Source organism: Ovis aries, chromosome 3, assembly GCF_016772045.2.
Source record: "Ovis aries strain OAR_USU_Benz2616 breed Rambouillet chromosome 3, ARS-UI_Ramb_v3.0, whole genome shotgun sequence".
Taxonomy (NCBI): domain Eukaryota; kingdom Metazoa; phylum Chordata; class Mammalia; order Artiodactyla; family Bovidae; genus Ovis; species Ovis aries.
The window spans coordinates 23,887,836-23,904,977 of NC_056056.1; the positions used below are offsets into that span (position 1 = coordinate 23,887,836).

The 17,142-nt window shown below is 41.8% G+C and overlaps 1 protein-coding gene across 1 annotated transcript in view; it reads right to left on the minus strand.

Annotated features, from left to right (window-relative positions):
• The window catches only part of NBAS (NBAS subunit of NRZ tethering complex), a 336,032-nt gene that overhangs the window by 265,734 nt on the left and 53,156 nt on the right, over positions 1–17,142 (minus strand). The window contains exons 10-11 of the mRNA XM_027966530.2: positions 8,205–8,343; positions 133–201 (exon numbers count right to left, since the gene is read on the minus strand). Of these exons, the coding sequence (XP_027822331.1) occupies positions 133–201; positions 8,205–8,343 (208 nt within the window). The remainder of the gene's footprint in view (positions 1–132; positions 202–8,204; positions 8,344–17,142) is intronic.

Consider the following 17,142-nt stretch of genomic DNA (forward strand, 5'->3'; position numbering starts at 1 on the left):
ATGCATCCACCCATATAGTGTATAATTAAGAGCAAATTCAGGTGAAAATCTATCATGCTCAAGGTTCACTCAACTTTGTCCTTAAGTGGACTTTGGTGAAAATGTTTTCTAAATTAAGCCAATCTGCGTTACCTGTTCTTGTCCCTGGCGACTGTAAAACTTGCCACTTAACATCCTTAAAAATCCCAGTGTCTTTGGTACCTACAAAATAAACACACACCATACAATTAAAGATCAATGGAGCACTTTCTCATTGTACAAAGTCCTCTCATCATGCAATGAAAACTACAGCATATCTAGTATTTTACAAAATGGTTAAGAAAAGTAAGTATCAGAAATCTTGGTGAGATTTTGTTTTTGTTTGGGAAAAAATCGACCAAGTGACAAATCTTACAAAATAAAGTCATAATCAAATTTTTAAAATATATACGTAAATCTAATACAATCTACGCAAATTAGAATCCAATGAGCAGCCTTCTCAAATGAGACTGTCCCAGGTTGCCAACAGAAACTTCGTTCATGACGAAATTGATCCTGTTCTTGGAAAATACCAGAATAAAATCATTTAGAAACAAGTATTTGAAATAATATAACACAGACTATTTTTGTCTCTAGATTTAAAAGCAGGAGATAAAGCTATAATATTTTAGAAATGGAAAATATGTATAACTAAAGTTGTACAGAGAACCTGAAACACCAGTACACTGCTGGTGGGAACTTAAAATAGCACAGCCACCGTGGAAGAGTCTGGCAGTTGTTCAAAAGGTTAAGCAGAATTATCCTATGACCCAGCAATTGCATCCTAAGTTTATACCCCAAAAAACCGAAAACAGGTGTTCAAATACTTGCCACAAATGTTCATAGTGACACTATTAATAATAGCCAAAATGTACAAACAACTCAAATGTCCACGAACTAAAGAATGGAGGATATCTATACAACAGAGTATTATTCAGTCCTAAAAAACAATGAAGTATTGATGCATTCCACAATTTGGATGAACATCAAAAATATGTTGCTAAATGAAAGACATCAGATACAAAATCTCATACTGTATGACTCTGTACGAAATTTTCAGAATAGGTAAATTCATGGAAACAGAGAGCAGATCGGTGATTGCCAGGAGCTGGGGAGAGGGGACTGTTTAATGGGACTGGCATTTCCCTTCAGGGTGATGAAAATGCCCTGGACCTGGACAGTGGTGGTGGACACACAACACTGAGTGTACCAAATGCCACTAAACTGTGCACTTTAAAATGCTTAGTGGCCAATTTTATGTTACATGAACTTCACTCTAAAAGAAAAAGGCAAACAGGGGAGCATGCTTGAGTTGAGGTTAAAATGCTCCTACCAGAACTTTTGAATAGCTAAAGACATTACTAGTGGTCTAGCTCCACATTTCCTCCAAAAGCAATAAAATGCAAGAAGGGAAAAATAAATCCCCATGAAATTTATTTTAGCTAAACTTGAAGAAGATAAAAAATAACCCAAACTTCAAAATCATTGTAGGCAAAAGGAGAAAACTCCCAATGTGTCATCTGCACGGCTCTTGCCAACCCCCACATTCCATCCACCTCAACCCAAGCCCACCATCAAGCTTGGTGATAAGCAAAACCAGACGGAAAAAAATAACTGCAGGGTCCAGAAGCACAGATGAGACAAGCTAGCACAGGGTTCTAAGGTCTATCTAAAACCACCACCTAAAGTCACAGTCCAAGAAAACTTTCCAGAAATGAAAACAGATCTAATCTATACATTGAAAGCATGAATAGGTACCTGGAAAAATTAACCCAGAAAAATCACCTCCAAGAAATAGTCCAGGAAGTCTATTAGATTCCAAAGTGAAAGTTGCTCAGTCGTGTCTGACTCTTTGTGACCCCATGGACTACACAGTCCATGAAATATAAATATTCAGGTCAGAATACTGGAGTGGGAAGCCTTTCCCTTCTCCGGAGATCTTCCAAACCCAGGTCTCCTGCACTGCAGGCAGATTCTTTACCAGGTGAGCTACCAGGGAACCCCAAGAATATTGGAGTGGGTAGCCTATCCCTCCTCCAGCGGATCTTGCCAACCCAGGAATCAAACCAGGGTCTCCTACATTGCAGGTGGATTCTTCACCAAGCAAAGATACAGAAATTCTCAAAGCCTCCCAACAAAATGGCCAAATAATACACAAACAGAAGATAATCTGATTCACATCAACTTTTCAAATTTCGCACCCAAAGCAAAGCCAACAATAGAGCAGTATTTTATTAAGTTCAATGAAAGAACAAGTAAACCAAAGGTCTTATATCCACGCCTTCAAATATTCATGCTATGAAAAACAATTCCAAACACGCAAGAACCTAAGAAACTCTTCATCTATGAGCCCCTCTCAAAACATCGATCAAAGGATAATTTCATCCAACCAAGAGGTAACTAGGAAAACTCCAAAGCGGAAATGAGCATTTTAAAATATATAAATGAACACCTATGGCTAAAGAAAAATGAGGACAAGTGCTGAAGCTAACGTATAAATACTGTGTATTTGACAAAATAATAGAAATAAACAGAGAAAGGAGAGGGGAAGGGGAAAATAAAATCAAATAACTGATATAATAAGTAATTAGAACTAAAGAATACCAATCAACTAGTAAAATATTGGAGGGTATTGATACCAGTAACACAATTTCAGTGACATCATGGAGGTAAAGTCCCATCCAGGTAAATTCAAGAGAGAACAGAAAAAGAAGAAACTGATCAAGTATAGAAGACTCATGAAAAAAAGAAACGGGCTGGTAGCAGGGTTTAGTAGGGTCTAAGTGCCCTAAACTAAGAAGGTTTTACAATGGGAAAAATAAATGCACACTGCTTGCTGATAAACCTAACTGGCAGCAAGATTCATGATTTGGAAAAATGTCCTTCAATAAGAAAGAGTGTGAGATTCAGTGGACAGAGCTGCTAGCCTTGGCTGGTCCAAGCACAGCTCATCTGTAATAACAAGATAAAAATTACAAAGCTGAAGTGTTGACGGAGGCCCTTTATGAAAATATTCTGATTACTTCTATTTTCTCAGAGAAATAGGATATCAAACAGCCTGTATTCTTTCCACAGCAACATCCCATCCTAAAGGGGCGGCAGCATCAGCTACAAAAAATAATTTGGTTCCTTTTTTATACACTTCTTCAAGATTCCCACCTTAAAAATACAAGTAGACAATAATGAACACTGTAGAACATTTTATTGTTTATCATCTCATTTGAACCAGACAAGAGCCGTAAGACACGAGCAGTAGTGCTGAGCTAGGATTCCAACTCCAGCCTTCGGACTCCTGAGCCCAGACTCCTCTCTCCCCTCCCCAGTGACTGGACTCCCCCAGTATCTGCTACAGCTTCTTGCCCACATCTGGGCACACAGCTGTATCCTCCAGTCCAGTAAACAAACCCCTTGAGGGCTGCTACCTTGATGTTCTGATACCTGCAGCAGTGAATCGATGTTGAACAAATGAATAAATAAAACTCTCACACAGATGACACCGACATTAATTTGGAAACGCTGGTCAAAGCATCTATTGAATTTTGCATAGCCTCTTTTACAGCCTAGCAGCCTTGAGAGAGACGAGAATATACGTGTCAGCAGCACTTTTTCTGTCAATAGCCACCCCGACACAATAGCAGCCTTAAACAAACAATAAGTGGTTCGATGCGAACAATATCTGCCACCTGACAAGAAGAACTAATCCGATAGCCTGAAATTACTTTGAGGGAGGGGACGGCTACGCAGAATGATTGCGAGTTTAGCTGCAGGACACATTTAAAAGGCACTAACGTAATTAAAATACACTCGCAGCATTTCAAGAAGTTTATCATACAGCGGAGCCCTCAATTTGCAATTCAACATTTCCCCCCACTTATTCTGTCAGTGCACAAGCAATTTTGTTTTAAGAGACTCCAATATTGAAGCTTCAGGCCAGAGAAGGAAGGATCATACATAGCAGAGCAGATTCCAATACTTCAGGGAGGAGCAAAGTGAAAGCACAGAGAATTCAAAGAAGCCACAGTGAGAAAAGGCTTTGTAGTACGTGACAGTTCTTCATGCCTCCCCTGTCCCAGGCTCTGTCATAAATACACTTGGTGACACCCCGCTGAAACAGCCCTTCAGTTAGCCAACTTTGCTCATCTCATATCCTCCATACTTACCTATTCCTTCTTTTCTTCCCCTCAACCTTAAACATTTTGACAAAGTTTATAGTTACTGAAAAGGTGAAATGACTACACAATGAAATACCAAATATACCTTTTACCTGAGTTCACCAATTAACGTTTCACCATGACTGCATTTTCTGTATGCATTATTTGAAAAATTATTTTGAAAAATTATTTTGAAAAATTATTTTTGAAAAATTATTTTTGAAAAATTATTTTTTGAGTGAACCATTTAAAAATAAGCTGCAGGGACACTCCTGGTGGTCCAGTGATTAGAACTCAGTGCTTTCACTTTCATTGCCGTGGTCTGGGTTCAATCCCTGGCTAGAAATTAAAATCCGGGAAGCCTCATGGCACAGTCAGTTAAAAAAAAAAAAAAAAAAAAAACAAAGTCCCTAAGCTGTAGGGACTTCCCTGGCAGTCCAGTGGTTGGGATTTCACCTTTCAAGGCAGGGAGTTTAATCCCCTGGTTGAGAGGGCTAAGATCCTACATGCCTTGCGGCCAAAAACCAACATTGTGCAACAGAAGCAATACTGTAACAAATTCAATACAGGTTTTTAAAAAAATAAGCCGCAGACTTACAGTCAAGAGATAAAACTGTTCAAACTCTTTTCAGGATCTGCTCTGAAACATCTCACATATAAAACGACAAGCCGAGTGTGAAATCAGGGGTAGGAACACGACTAAATTATTACAAATACGAAGTACAACATCCAACTGCTATCTCATTCTTTCTTTAAATAAATTACTGGAGAATCATCACAGCGTGAATCTGATGGTGCCAATGAGAGGTATGTAATTTCGCACGGGGTGTGAGGAAAGTGCTAAACAGGAACTACGAGGCCTGGTGCCATCCCTGCCGCCCTATTTTTCAGTTGCCAAAATCTCCCAGGCCTTGGGCTCCTGATCTGTGAAATGTGGCTAATAAACACCCAAACAGAGCTCCTTACTGGATCCTGCAGGGAAAATAAATGGGTGCTAGAGTGAGCAGAGTGATCATGAATGGAAGAAAAAGCGCAAGGCACAGTGCCATATGAGCTGACCGACACACACAGACAGCTCTAAAGTCTGGTGCCATCCTGAACCAGTAGTTGACCTAGTTAAAAAAAAAAAAATTACTACCTTATTGGGCTAAATTCACCATCACATATGTCAGCATACGCTAAAAACTAAACAAACAAACACACACATGGAGGCCCTCTATGACTGCTAAAGATTTCTCTTCAAAAGTACTGCTTCACTGGCTCTTCTTCAACCTTGAAACACTGAACCATTGTTTTAGAGAATTATTTTCAAATCATTATTTTGAGACTGAGATAATGGAACAAATACATTCATTTTGAGATAGAAACAGTGGACTGAGTACACTCACAGGACTAAGCATCACTTAGGCCACGTTTCACTCCGGTCTCGTGGTTTCTTCCCTCCCTAGAAAAATATGAATGTCCACCACATATCAGGCAACATGCTAAGCACAGGGTCCATAATTATGATCATACAGTTTATACAGAGAAACAAATACAAATCACAGAGTGGCCAATATGGTAAAAGTGAAAGTTGCTCAGTCGTGTCTGACTCTGCAACCCCGAGGACTACGCAGTCCACGGTATTCTCAAGGCCAGGATTCTCCATACTGGAATGGGGAGCTGTTCCCTCCTCCAGGGGATCTTCCCAACCCAGGGATCAAATCCAGGCCTCCCTCATTGCTGGCAGATTCTTTACCAGCTGAGCCACCAGGGGTCAATATGGTAGAAACAATTAATATTCACTCATCTCACATGCTAGTAAAGTAATGCTCAAACTTTTCCAAGTCAGGCTTCAGCAATACGTGAACCGTAAACTCCCTGATGTTCAAGCTGGTTTTAGAAAAGGCAGAAGAACCAGAGATCAAATTGCCAACATCCGCTGGATCATGGGAAAAGCAAGAGAGTTCCAGAAAAACATCTATTTCTGCTTTCTTGACTATGCCAAAGCCTTTGACTGTGTCGATCACAAGAAACTGTGGAAAATTCTGGAAGAGATGGGAATACCAGACCACCTGACCTGCCTCTTGAGAAATCTGTATGCAGGTCAGGAAGCAACAGTTAGAACTGGACATGGAACAACAGACTGGTTCCAAATAGGAAAAGGAGTACGTCAAGGCTGTATACTGTCACCCTGCTTATTTAACTTCTATGCAGAGTACATCATGAGAAACGCTGGACTGGAAGAAACACAAGATGGAATCAAGATTGCTAGGAGAAATATCAACAACCTCAGATATACAGATGACACCACCCTTATGGCAGAAAGTGAAGAGGAACTAAAAGCCTCTTGATGAAAGTGAAAGTGGAGAGCGAAAAAGTTGGCTTAAAGTTCAACATTCAGAAAACTAAGATCATGGCATCTGGTCCCATCACTTCATGGGAAATAGATGGAGAAACAGTGTCAGACTTTATTTTTTGGGGCTCCAAAATCACTGCAGATGGTGACTGCAGCCATGAAATTAAAAGACGCTTACTCCTTGGAAGAAAAGTTATGACCAACCTAGATAGTATACTCAAAAGCAGAGATATTACTTTGCCGACTAAGGTCCGTCTAGTCAAGGCTATGGTTTTTCCTGTGGTCATGTATGGATGTGAAAGTTGGACTGTGAAGAAGGCTGAGCGCCGAAGAATTGATGCTTTTCAACTGTGGTGTTGGACTCTTGACAGTCCCTTGGACTGCAAGGAGATCCAACCAGTCGATTCTGAAGGAGATCAACCCTGGGATTTCTTTGGAATGAATGATGCTAAAGCTGAAGTTCCAGTACTTTGGCCACCTAATGCGAAGAGTTGACTCATTGGAAAAGACTCTGATGCTAGGAGGGATTGGGGGCAGGAGGAGAAAGGGACGACCCAGGATGAGATGGCTGGATGGCATCACCAACTCGATGGACGTGAGTCTGAGTGAATTCCGGGAGATGGTGATGGACAGGGAGGCCTGGCATGCTGCGATTCATGGGGTCGTAAAGAGTCGGACACGACTGAGCGACTGAACTGAACTGAACTGAACGTCTAGTTTTTCTCTCCTTTCTGGACACAGAAAACTACTTCCCAGACCCTTTGAAGGTACATGATGAGGAGCTACATGATGAGTTACAGGAAGTGAACGATGAGCGGAAGTGATGTCACCTCTGGTATGAGACAGTAAGAAGTCCCTCCTTTTACTCCTCTGCTTCCCCACCTAATGCCCTAAACTGAGACATTGGGCCCTCAAGAGTACCAGCCTCCACGGATCCTTTAATCATCACTTGGAACAAGCTTTCCATGAGGTCACGGTATCAACAGCAGACTTTGCCCCAAATAAGGGATAGGCTTTCACGAGGTAAGTGACGAAAATGTCAGGATTTTTCATTTGTCTGCTTATGTGGCTAATTTTTTATTATCACAGCAGAGTCGAGCCTATACTAACTACAGCACAAAGGAGTGACTGATAGAGAACAGAAGCTCAATAATAGCGTGAATAAATGAATAGGTACAGTGCTGATCAATATGTAACAAAACGGAAGAGCCAAGGCAGTCGAGAACTTGAACAGGGCACTCCGGCCAGGCTTTGCACTCTCACTCTGCCACTTGCTAGCCGGCTGACCCAGCTAAGTTTCACCTTCTTCATCAACAGACGTGGGCTACTAACAATACCTATCTCAAAGGGTTACTGAGAGTTAAATGAGCTACAACCTGTGAGAGTGCTCAGAACCGCTGCCAGAGCATCAAAGGACTTAATGTCAAGGTCTAAAAAAGCAAATGCAGGTCACAGTACTGCTAAATCATTTTTCTCCATATCTGCAAATATTGTGACTAAAAATGAGACCAAGTTAAATAAAGCACGCTTTAGATAAATTTGATATTCGATAGAAGTCTTAAAATCTCACTTGTATTAAGCCATTTTCCTCATTTAAGGCAGATTGCTTCTTTCTCCATATATCTTGCAAAGGGCTTATCTAAGACCTTTAGATAAGGTCTAAATGAACAAAATGAAACACCATAAATGAGCCTTACTGCAGTGACCCTGTCGCCACCATGAGTAACGGGCTTATAATACGGTGATCCTGAAAGAACTCTCCAGGCAGACAGTCCACAGCTAGCAGCTTTTGATATGCCCACTTCAGCAGCTTCACATCCGCCAACCAGCAAAAGTCTAAAAACAGAGACAGATAAAGAGAAGTGATAAATTACAAATATGAACAGGACAACATCAAAACAAAGAGAGCGGAAACACTCACTTCCACCAGGAAAATCGAAATAAAATTAGAAGGTAAATATTTTAGAGGGAACAACCAATAGACCAGACAGTTTCTCAACTAGAATTTCACCTTCACTGACACACTGAAACATCTGAAACCGAGAAGAGAACTTGGAAATGTAAAAATAAATGTTTTCAGGTTGGTCATTGAGTATCTAAGAAACTGTATCCACACCAATAAACTTAAATAAACCGATACATCCCTGACATAAATACACTTCCATGTGTACAACAGATAGCCTGTAGGAACCTGCTGTATGGCACAGGCAGCTCAGCTTGTGCTCTGTGGTGGCCTAGACTGGTGGGACGGTGGTGGTGGGAGGGAGGCCCACGAGGGAGGGGACAGATGTTTACATAGATCTGATTCACTTCAAAGTCAGCAGAAACCAACACAACATTATAAAGCAACTGTCCCTCAAAAAATGAATAAACATAAACGATTATGTCACCTCACAGACGTGTCTATATTAACTACAGCAGCGCACTGGAGGTCATGGGGACACAGTTACAAATGCTGGAAAAAACAAAAAAAGACAGCCAGGAGCGCTGCGGATGGGATACAGCTATACAGGAGTAACTGTGCTGAAGTGAGACTGCTCCGTAGCTTAGCCCCACATTATGGCCTGTTCACTTCACTGCTTGCTATACTTCACTGCAATCAGAGGCCAGTTACCAACAGGGCAAAGCAGCCTAACAAGGAGTACAAGTGAAAAGACCACCACACACAAACTAAGCCCGTTAATAACGGAAGCCAACAGTCATGATTTTTAAAGTTAAGTCATGTGCAGTAAATCTGGCTGGGCACTATAAAAGACATCGTAATCACGTGTCAAAAAACAAGAAAAAGGTTTGCAGATAAAACTTCTGGTGTCTGAAGGGAAACACTGTTGTCCCCAGTAACAGTGGAGTAACATAAGACAGAAGCCACACCCTTCTCCATGTCTTCATAAATGATAACAGTTTTCATGTTCATGTTTTTAAGAATGTTTATTATTGGGAAATACACACTGGAACATTCAGACAAAACACTACCCTGTCCAGGACTGACTTCATGATACTCTAGGCTCGGGGGGTGGAGGCTCGGCTGAGGCCACAGATGATGTGATGCGGGCCACGGGTCCACTGTTAACCTGAAGAGCAGGCATGAGGGAGTCATAAAGTCTTCTATGATCATGCTACAAATTTTCCATACGGAACTTTTATTTTTAAGTCAATTTGTTAGGAAAAACGTCTCTGAACAAATAGAAGCAAAACAAGTAGCTTTGAATGTTTACATTTCTGAATCTAGTCATAGCGCTTTTTCAAACAGAAAACATGCAATTCTCACAAAGACATATCTTTAAAAATTAGTAGCCTGTTGTTACAACAAAAATAAAACACAATCTGAGAATTCAACAAACCTCTAAAAGGACAGGACAAAACAGATTCAGATAATGGAAATAATTTCTCTCTACTCAGTGTGCAATAGTGATATATATATACATATATATATTTATGCACATACACACACCATATAATACTTTTTTCAAGGGGTTAAGCATTATCATTTAGTTTGCACTACTATGCCATGGAGGTAACAGATATCATACCTCATTTTTAGATTTTAAAATATATGTATAAAACTTTACGATACCTGACTACAAAGGACAGCTAACTGAGATTTCCGTTTCATTCTTCATCTCCTGTTCTTAATTCTAGAAGACATTTCCGCCCTATGAATTCTGATAAACACGGTCATGCATAGATCAAATTGGCTACAATAAGATAAGCTTGATTAAAAATGAAAGCGATTCAATAACTGCTTCCAAACAGCCTTTCTGCCATTCACGCCAGACTGAGGAGTAAGTGGAAACGAGACAGAATGATGGAACTAATCGTGTATTGTTCCCACCAGATGGGATGGCAGCTCTGGGACACTGATGCTGCAGCTCTAAGACCGTGCGTGTGTTCACCCATGCAGGCAGACAAGTGTGCTTGCTTGTGCTTAAAGGGAGGGGGGACTGAGACAATTTCATCAGCACAGTCACAAAGGGGTAACCAGCAGCTACCTGATATAGGGTTCATACAGCGATGAACAAGGTATGCTCCCTGCATTCAAAAAGCTCACTCTCCAATTAAAGGCACATGAAAATAAGGAACAGCTGAGAGCACAGAATTAAACGGTGCAAAAGGCAACACCCATATCTGGAGATGATAACCCAGGTGACATCTACTGAAGACTTATCTTCAGTTATATCTGCCAAGGGGTATCAACCCCAAGTCAAGATGTTAACTTGGTCCATCATGTCACTGTTTTACATGACTCATTGTTGACGAGGTCTCAGCTTTTAGTGATTAAGGCGGGGGGGGGGGGGGGGGGGGGGGGGGTAGATGATTGGTACTGATGCCTAATATAGCAAATAAACCTTCTTCATCATGATTAGTTTTAGAACAGGTGTCCTGGGCAGCACTAACCAAAATGAAGTGAAACCATGTAACTTAACTGAAAACAGTCAATGGAAATGACAGAAGCGCAAGGCCCAGCACCATAAATGCAATTAATGTTTCCAGAGTGAGTAAATTTAAAGCTCCAACTTTCTCCTGAAGTAGCACAAAGAAAACGATGCTATAGAGTCCTTTCCTCTCCACACCCTTCCTCATTCTTCCTAGATTTCAGCAGTAAGACACCAGAAGATGAGGCAGGGAAAGGGGGTTCTGGGAACAGGGGTGAGGAGTCATAAACTGATAAAGAGGGCAGCTGCTGCTGCTGCTGCTAAGTCGCTTCAGTCGTGTCCAACTCTGTGCGACCCCATAGACGGCAGCCCACCAGGCTTCCCTGTCCCTAGGATTCTCCAGGCAAGAATACTGGAGTGGGTTGCCATTTCCTTCTCCAATGCATGAAAGTGAAAAGTGAAAGTGAAAAGTGAAAGTGAAGTTGCTCAGTTGTGTCCGACTCTTAGTGACCTCATGGACTGCAGACTACCAGGCTCCTCCATCCATGGGATTTTCCAGGCAAGAGTACTGGAGTGGGGTGCCATGAGGGCAGCAGACAATACTAAAGCAAGAATCTGGTAAAGGACAACATCAGAAAGAAAATTTCAAAATGTTCCTGAAAGATACGCCATGTTCTCTGGGCTTCCCTGGTAGCTCAGATGGTAAAGAAACCGCCTACAATGAGGGAAACCTGAGTTCAATTCCTAGGTCAGGAAGATTCCCCTGGAGAAGGGAATGACAACCCACTCCAATATTTTTGCCTGGGAAATCCCATGGACAGAGGAACCTGGCGGGCTACAGTCCCTGGGATCACAAAGGTTCGGACAGGACTGAGCGACTAACACTTGCACTTTTACCACGTTCTTTGACAAACTCCGCATACCTTAAAAATGCCAATTCTTCTTAGTCTATAAATTGAAAGAAATTTTTAAAAAAAATTTCTTATGGAACTGAACAAACATGTAATGGAACTGAACAAAACATTCAACAGCATACACATGGGAGAGTAGAGTTCTAAAAAGAGCCAACTAGGGACTGCCCTGGTGGCCCAGAGGTTAGGACTCTGCTTCCCTGCAGGGGGCATGGGTTCAGTCTTGCTTGGGGAACTAAAATCCCACATGCCGAGCAGCATGGCCATAAAAAAATAATAATAATAAAATAACTAAAATAAATAAAGAAAAGAGAGTCAACTCCATTCACACTGATAACCTTTCTCTTCACGGCTTCTGCACTATGCATCCTGACCCATCAAACACTTTCCCACCCTAGTGTCATTAAAATGGTCTCCTTCAAATCTGGCCACATTAAAACCTAAAATTTCCCTCCATAAAGTGCAAAGACAAGTCACACACCAGGAAGTTATTTATAAGACATAAAACTAACAGAGTATATGTTTTAGCAGACAGAATTCATAAAGATCTCCCACAACCAGTCACAAAGAAAAATGCACAGAGAATAAGTCACCAAAAGAGAAACACAAAAGCCAAGAATGAATATTAAAGCAACAAAGATTTACACCAGCCACTCTGTATGTTTATAGAGACACAGTAACTCTTATAAAACTACTAGTAAGACTGTAGCAATCATTTTGGAGGACATGACAATATCTAAAAAAAAATGTGCGTCCCTCCCCCAACAATTCTCCAAATTGTGTTCTAAGATAACTCTGGAGAAATTCTCACACAGGCATTTATCTCTTGGTAAAAGAATACCTCATACAGCACTGTTTATAATGCAGAAAAATTAGAAATATCTTAAATGTTTAAAAGGGATGAATAAATGCAAATTCAGTCAATTGTTCAGGGAAACATATACCGTATAAAAAGAACAAATATAAAAATATATACTAGAGATTTCCCTGCTGGTTCAGTGGTTAAAGAATCCACCTTGCAATGCAAGGAACACAGGTTCGATCCTTGGTCAGGGAACTAAGATCTCATATGCTGCAGAGTAACCAAACCCATGCACCATAAGTACTGAGCCACGTGCCACAACTAGAGAGTCTGTATGCCACAAAGAAAGATCCCATGTGATGTAGTAAAGATCCTACATGCCACGACTAATACAGATACGGCCAAACATGTTAAATTTATATATATATAAAGGAAGGTTACACACCAAAACCATGAGAGCAGGCTGCCTCTAGAAGTAGGAACTTGTTTGCACTACTGTCTCTCATTTATGTATTTGAGTGTATCTATACACATACATACCCAGTTCTCCTGGGTTCCCTCACCCTACTGCTCTCCACCCAGGTGCCCTTTCCCAATAAAATCTCTTACTTTGTCAGCACACGTGTCTCCTCGGACAATTCATTTCTGAGTGTTAGATAAGAGGCCAGTTTCAGGCCCTGGAAGGGGTCCGCCTTCCTGCAACAAATGGCGACTCTGGTGGGGACTCTTCTTCGCTGAGACTGACATCCTGACCACTCAGAGTACTCAGGGGCCAGCTTGCCTGCCAATGGACCAGACCCAGCAGCTGCAACTGGGACCCTTTTGTCCCTGGTCTCCTCCTGACACGGACAACTGGCGAGAGTGCCCTGACCGGTAAGGAACAAGAGACTATTGACCTCTCTCCCTTTCCCTCTCTCTTTCCTCTCCTTAACCCTTTCTATCCTTCCCTGTTTTTCTAGTCCCCCAGTCCTGGACGCAGGAATCTGGTCGAAGGGCCCTCAGCCTGAGCTGAGGATTGGAGATTGATCACCTCCTCTTGGCAGAGAACTCGAATTCTGGTTCTGGTCTGGTCTGATTTCTGGTAGGGCCAAGTTCCAGTCCTCCCTTCTCTGGAACCCCAGGGAAAAGTCCCATAACGCCTGGGTATCTGTAGGTGGCAGGAGACGTCTGTAAGGCCACCCCTTTCGCCCCCCTCTCCCACCTCCTCCCTCTTCTTCTTTCAACCTGGCTTCCTTTCCTCCCTTGAAATCTTTGATGTTAGTACTCGGATATGAAGTTCTGTGTCTCTATAGGAGGTTTTGCTTCCCTGGTGGTGCAGAGGTTAAAGCATCTGCCTGCAACACGGGAGACCTGGGTTCGATCCCTGGGTCGGAAAGATCCCTGGAGAAGGAAATGGCAACCCACTCCAATATTCTTGCCTGGAGAATCCCATGGACAGAGGAGCTTGGTGGGCTACATTCCACGGGTCGCAAAGAGTTGGACACGACTGAGCGACTTCACTTTCACTTTACACATATATTGAGTTTGGGTTAACTCCGGGAGTTCGTGATGGACAGGGAGGCCTGGCATGCTGCAATTCATGGGGTCGCAAAAAGTCAGACACGACTGAGGGACTGAACTGAATTGATACACATACATGGGCTTCCCTGGTGGCTTACCTGGTAAAGAATTCACCAAGGTTTGATCCTTAGGTCGGGAAGATCCCCTGGAGAAGGGAAAGGCTACCCACTCCAGTATTCTGTCCTAGAGAATATAGTCCATGGGGTCACAAAGAATCGGACACAACTGAGCGACCTTCACCTTCACTTTTTATACACATACATACACACACACCTTTAGTAAAAAAGACAATCTTAGTATTTGTTAATTCTGGATAGTAGGTTCTCAGGTGTTCATAAAAACATTCCCTGTACTTTCCTCTGTTTCTAACTTAAGAGAAAAGTCAAGATAAATATTCCAAATTATGTACGTAACTTTCTTCCAATTAATGAAGTCCAAAGAGATGGCAAAAGTGAATGTCAACATTCTAGGAATCAGTGAACTAAAATGTACTGAAATGGGTGAATTTAACTCAGATGACCATTATATCTACTACTGTGGGCAGGAATCCCTCAGAAGAAATGAAGTAGCCATCATGGTCAACAAAAGACTCCAAAATTCAGTACTTGGATGCAATCTCAAAAATGACAGAATGATCTCTGTTCATTTCCAACCATTCAATATCACGGTGATCCAAGCCTAAGCCCCAACCAGTAATGCTAAAGAAGCTGAAGTTGAATAGTTCTATAAAGACCTACAAGACCTTTTAGAAATGACACCCATAAAGATGTCCTCTTCATCATAGGGGACTGGAATGCAAAAGTAGGAAGTCAAGGAACACCTGGGGTAACAGGCAAATTTGGCCTTGGAATACGGAATGAAGAAGGGCAAAGACTAATAGATTTTTGCCAAGAGAACGCACTAGTCATAGCAAACACCCTCTTCCAACAACACAAGAGAAGACTCTACACATGGACATCACCAGATGGTCAACACCGAAATCAGATTGATTATATTCTTTGCAGCCAAAGATGGAGAAGCTCTATACAGTCAGCAAAAACAAGACCGGGAGCTGACTGTGGCTCAGATCATGAACTCCTTACTGGCAAATTCAGACTTAAATTGAAGAAAGTAGGGAAAGCCACTAGACCATTCAGGTATGACCTAAATCAAATCTCTTATGATTATACAGTGGAAGTACTTATCTTAGGAATCACATTTTGAAGCAAGCCCTTATTTTTTAATTATTCTATAAAGATAAACAGCAATACAGAATTTCTATAGTACATATTAAATTCTGAAGACTAAAGCACACAATGTGTAAGAGTTAAAACTCCTTCTCGTTAACTCAAACAAGGGAGTAAGAGACAGGAATTAACTTTCCCAATAATCTTTTACCTCAAAATTTTGTGGAAAATAGGAAAACCGTGGGTCAAGGAATCAGATGTATTAGGTTCAAATATCTTGGCACCAAAGTAACTGTAATATTAGTTTCCTTCATGCCATCAAAATTATAAATGCAAACCATGTGCTAAGCAATCAGGAATGTGTGAGACAAATGAAGAGCTCACTTTCACAAACCACTTCTAATTCTCAGATTAATTTGCAGTGGCGAGCTTAGCACTCCCAAAGCATCAGTACCAACAGTGGGGTGAGGCTCAGGCACCTTCCTTTCTCAGATGGCTGGGGACATATATTCATCCACAAGAGTGATGACAAGCACAGTCCACTCCAGGGGAAAGAACGAGCCAACCTGAACCATGCCTGTGGGGACCCCTGAGTTAGACACAAAATCAAGCCTGAAGGACCAATTAACTGCATGGGAGACGAGGTCAGGAAAGCTTCACAGGGTTAACACCAGAAAAAGGTTTATCCCTTCAATAATTTCCTGACAGATAAAGAGATCAGATAAAGAGCCTCCTCAGCCAAGAGAACACGAGGTACAAGAGCATGGAGCTGCGTCTGTACACGGTGTGCTGGGAGGATGCTCAGAAAGGGAGTGAGTGCTCCCAGCCTGTAAAAGGCAAGCAGGGGTAGTAGGGCAGAAACTTAGAAGGGGCCCTTAACAATATGAGAAGGTTTATGCTGCTCGCTTCCTGAGCACATATCACCTTCTACTTTCTAAACTGTAACCATTATTTAAATCACGCCTCCGTCGCTGAACTTAACCCACTCAGACACAGGACTGTGTCTCGATCCTTCAAAGCATTTACATGTCGGTTTCGTTCAGGAAACGGCTCTCTTTGCACAGAACTGCTGGGGCGGGAAGATAAATCTGACACAAGGTCCTCGTCCTTGGCTTAACCTCTCGCAGCTTCAGTTCTCCCACCTGAGAAATGAACAGGCTGGGCCAAGTGATGGATGAAACTCTTTGCCAGCTCTGACATTCTAAGAATCTAAAACTCAAAGCAGGAATATCGGCATCAGACAAGAAAAATAAGCTATAAGTGATGGAGCCAAAAAACACCCGGAGTGAATTAAATGAGCAGAGGCCAGGGCAGAGCAAGAGGCAGTGAGGAGAGGGTGGGCAGCCCCCTCCAAGAAAAGGGAGGGAGGGAGGAATGGACCGTGTGCCCCCATGTACCACACCAGGTGGGATTCCGATGCACTGACAAAGCTAAACGTGACCCTACAAATTCACTCCAACAAGAATTATTAATGGTTTATTAAGGAGCTTCTGTCTAGTAATTGTTGAAACAATCTGCCATCTAGTGGCTTAAAACTCCTTAAAGTCAAGGACATGAATTTGAAATAATAGAGTGAGACATTCTTATACGTACCCTGTCCAATCACCAACAGGCTTGTGGCATAGACCAGCAAGGAAGGGGCAAGTCGGGGAAAATAATTACATGTCACCAAATTAAAAGTTCTTAAAAGCATGCCTGGCAAAATAAGGGCTCAAAAACTGTTACCTACTACTTCACGGACAGGAGACAATGCTCTCTCAGGATCACAGAAATGTTGCCCATTTAATTCATTTTAATTTGATCTTGACTATTCTTTACTGAGC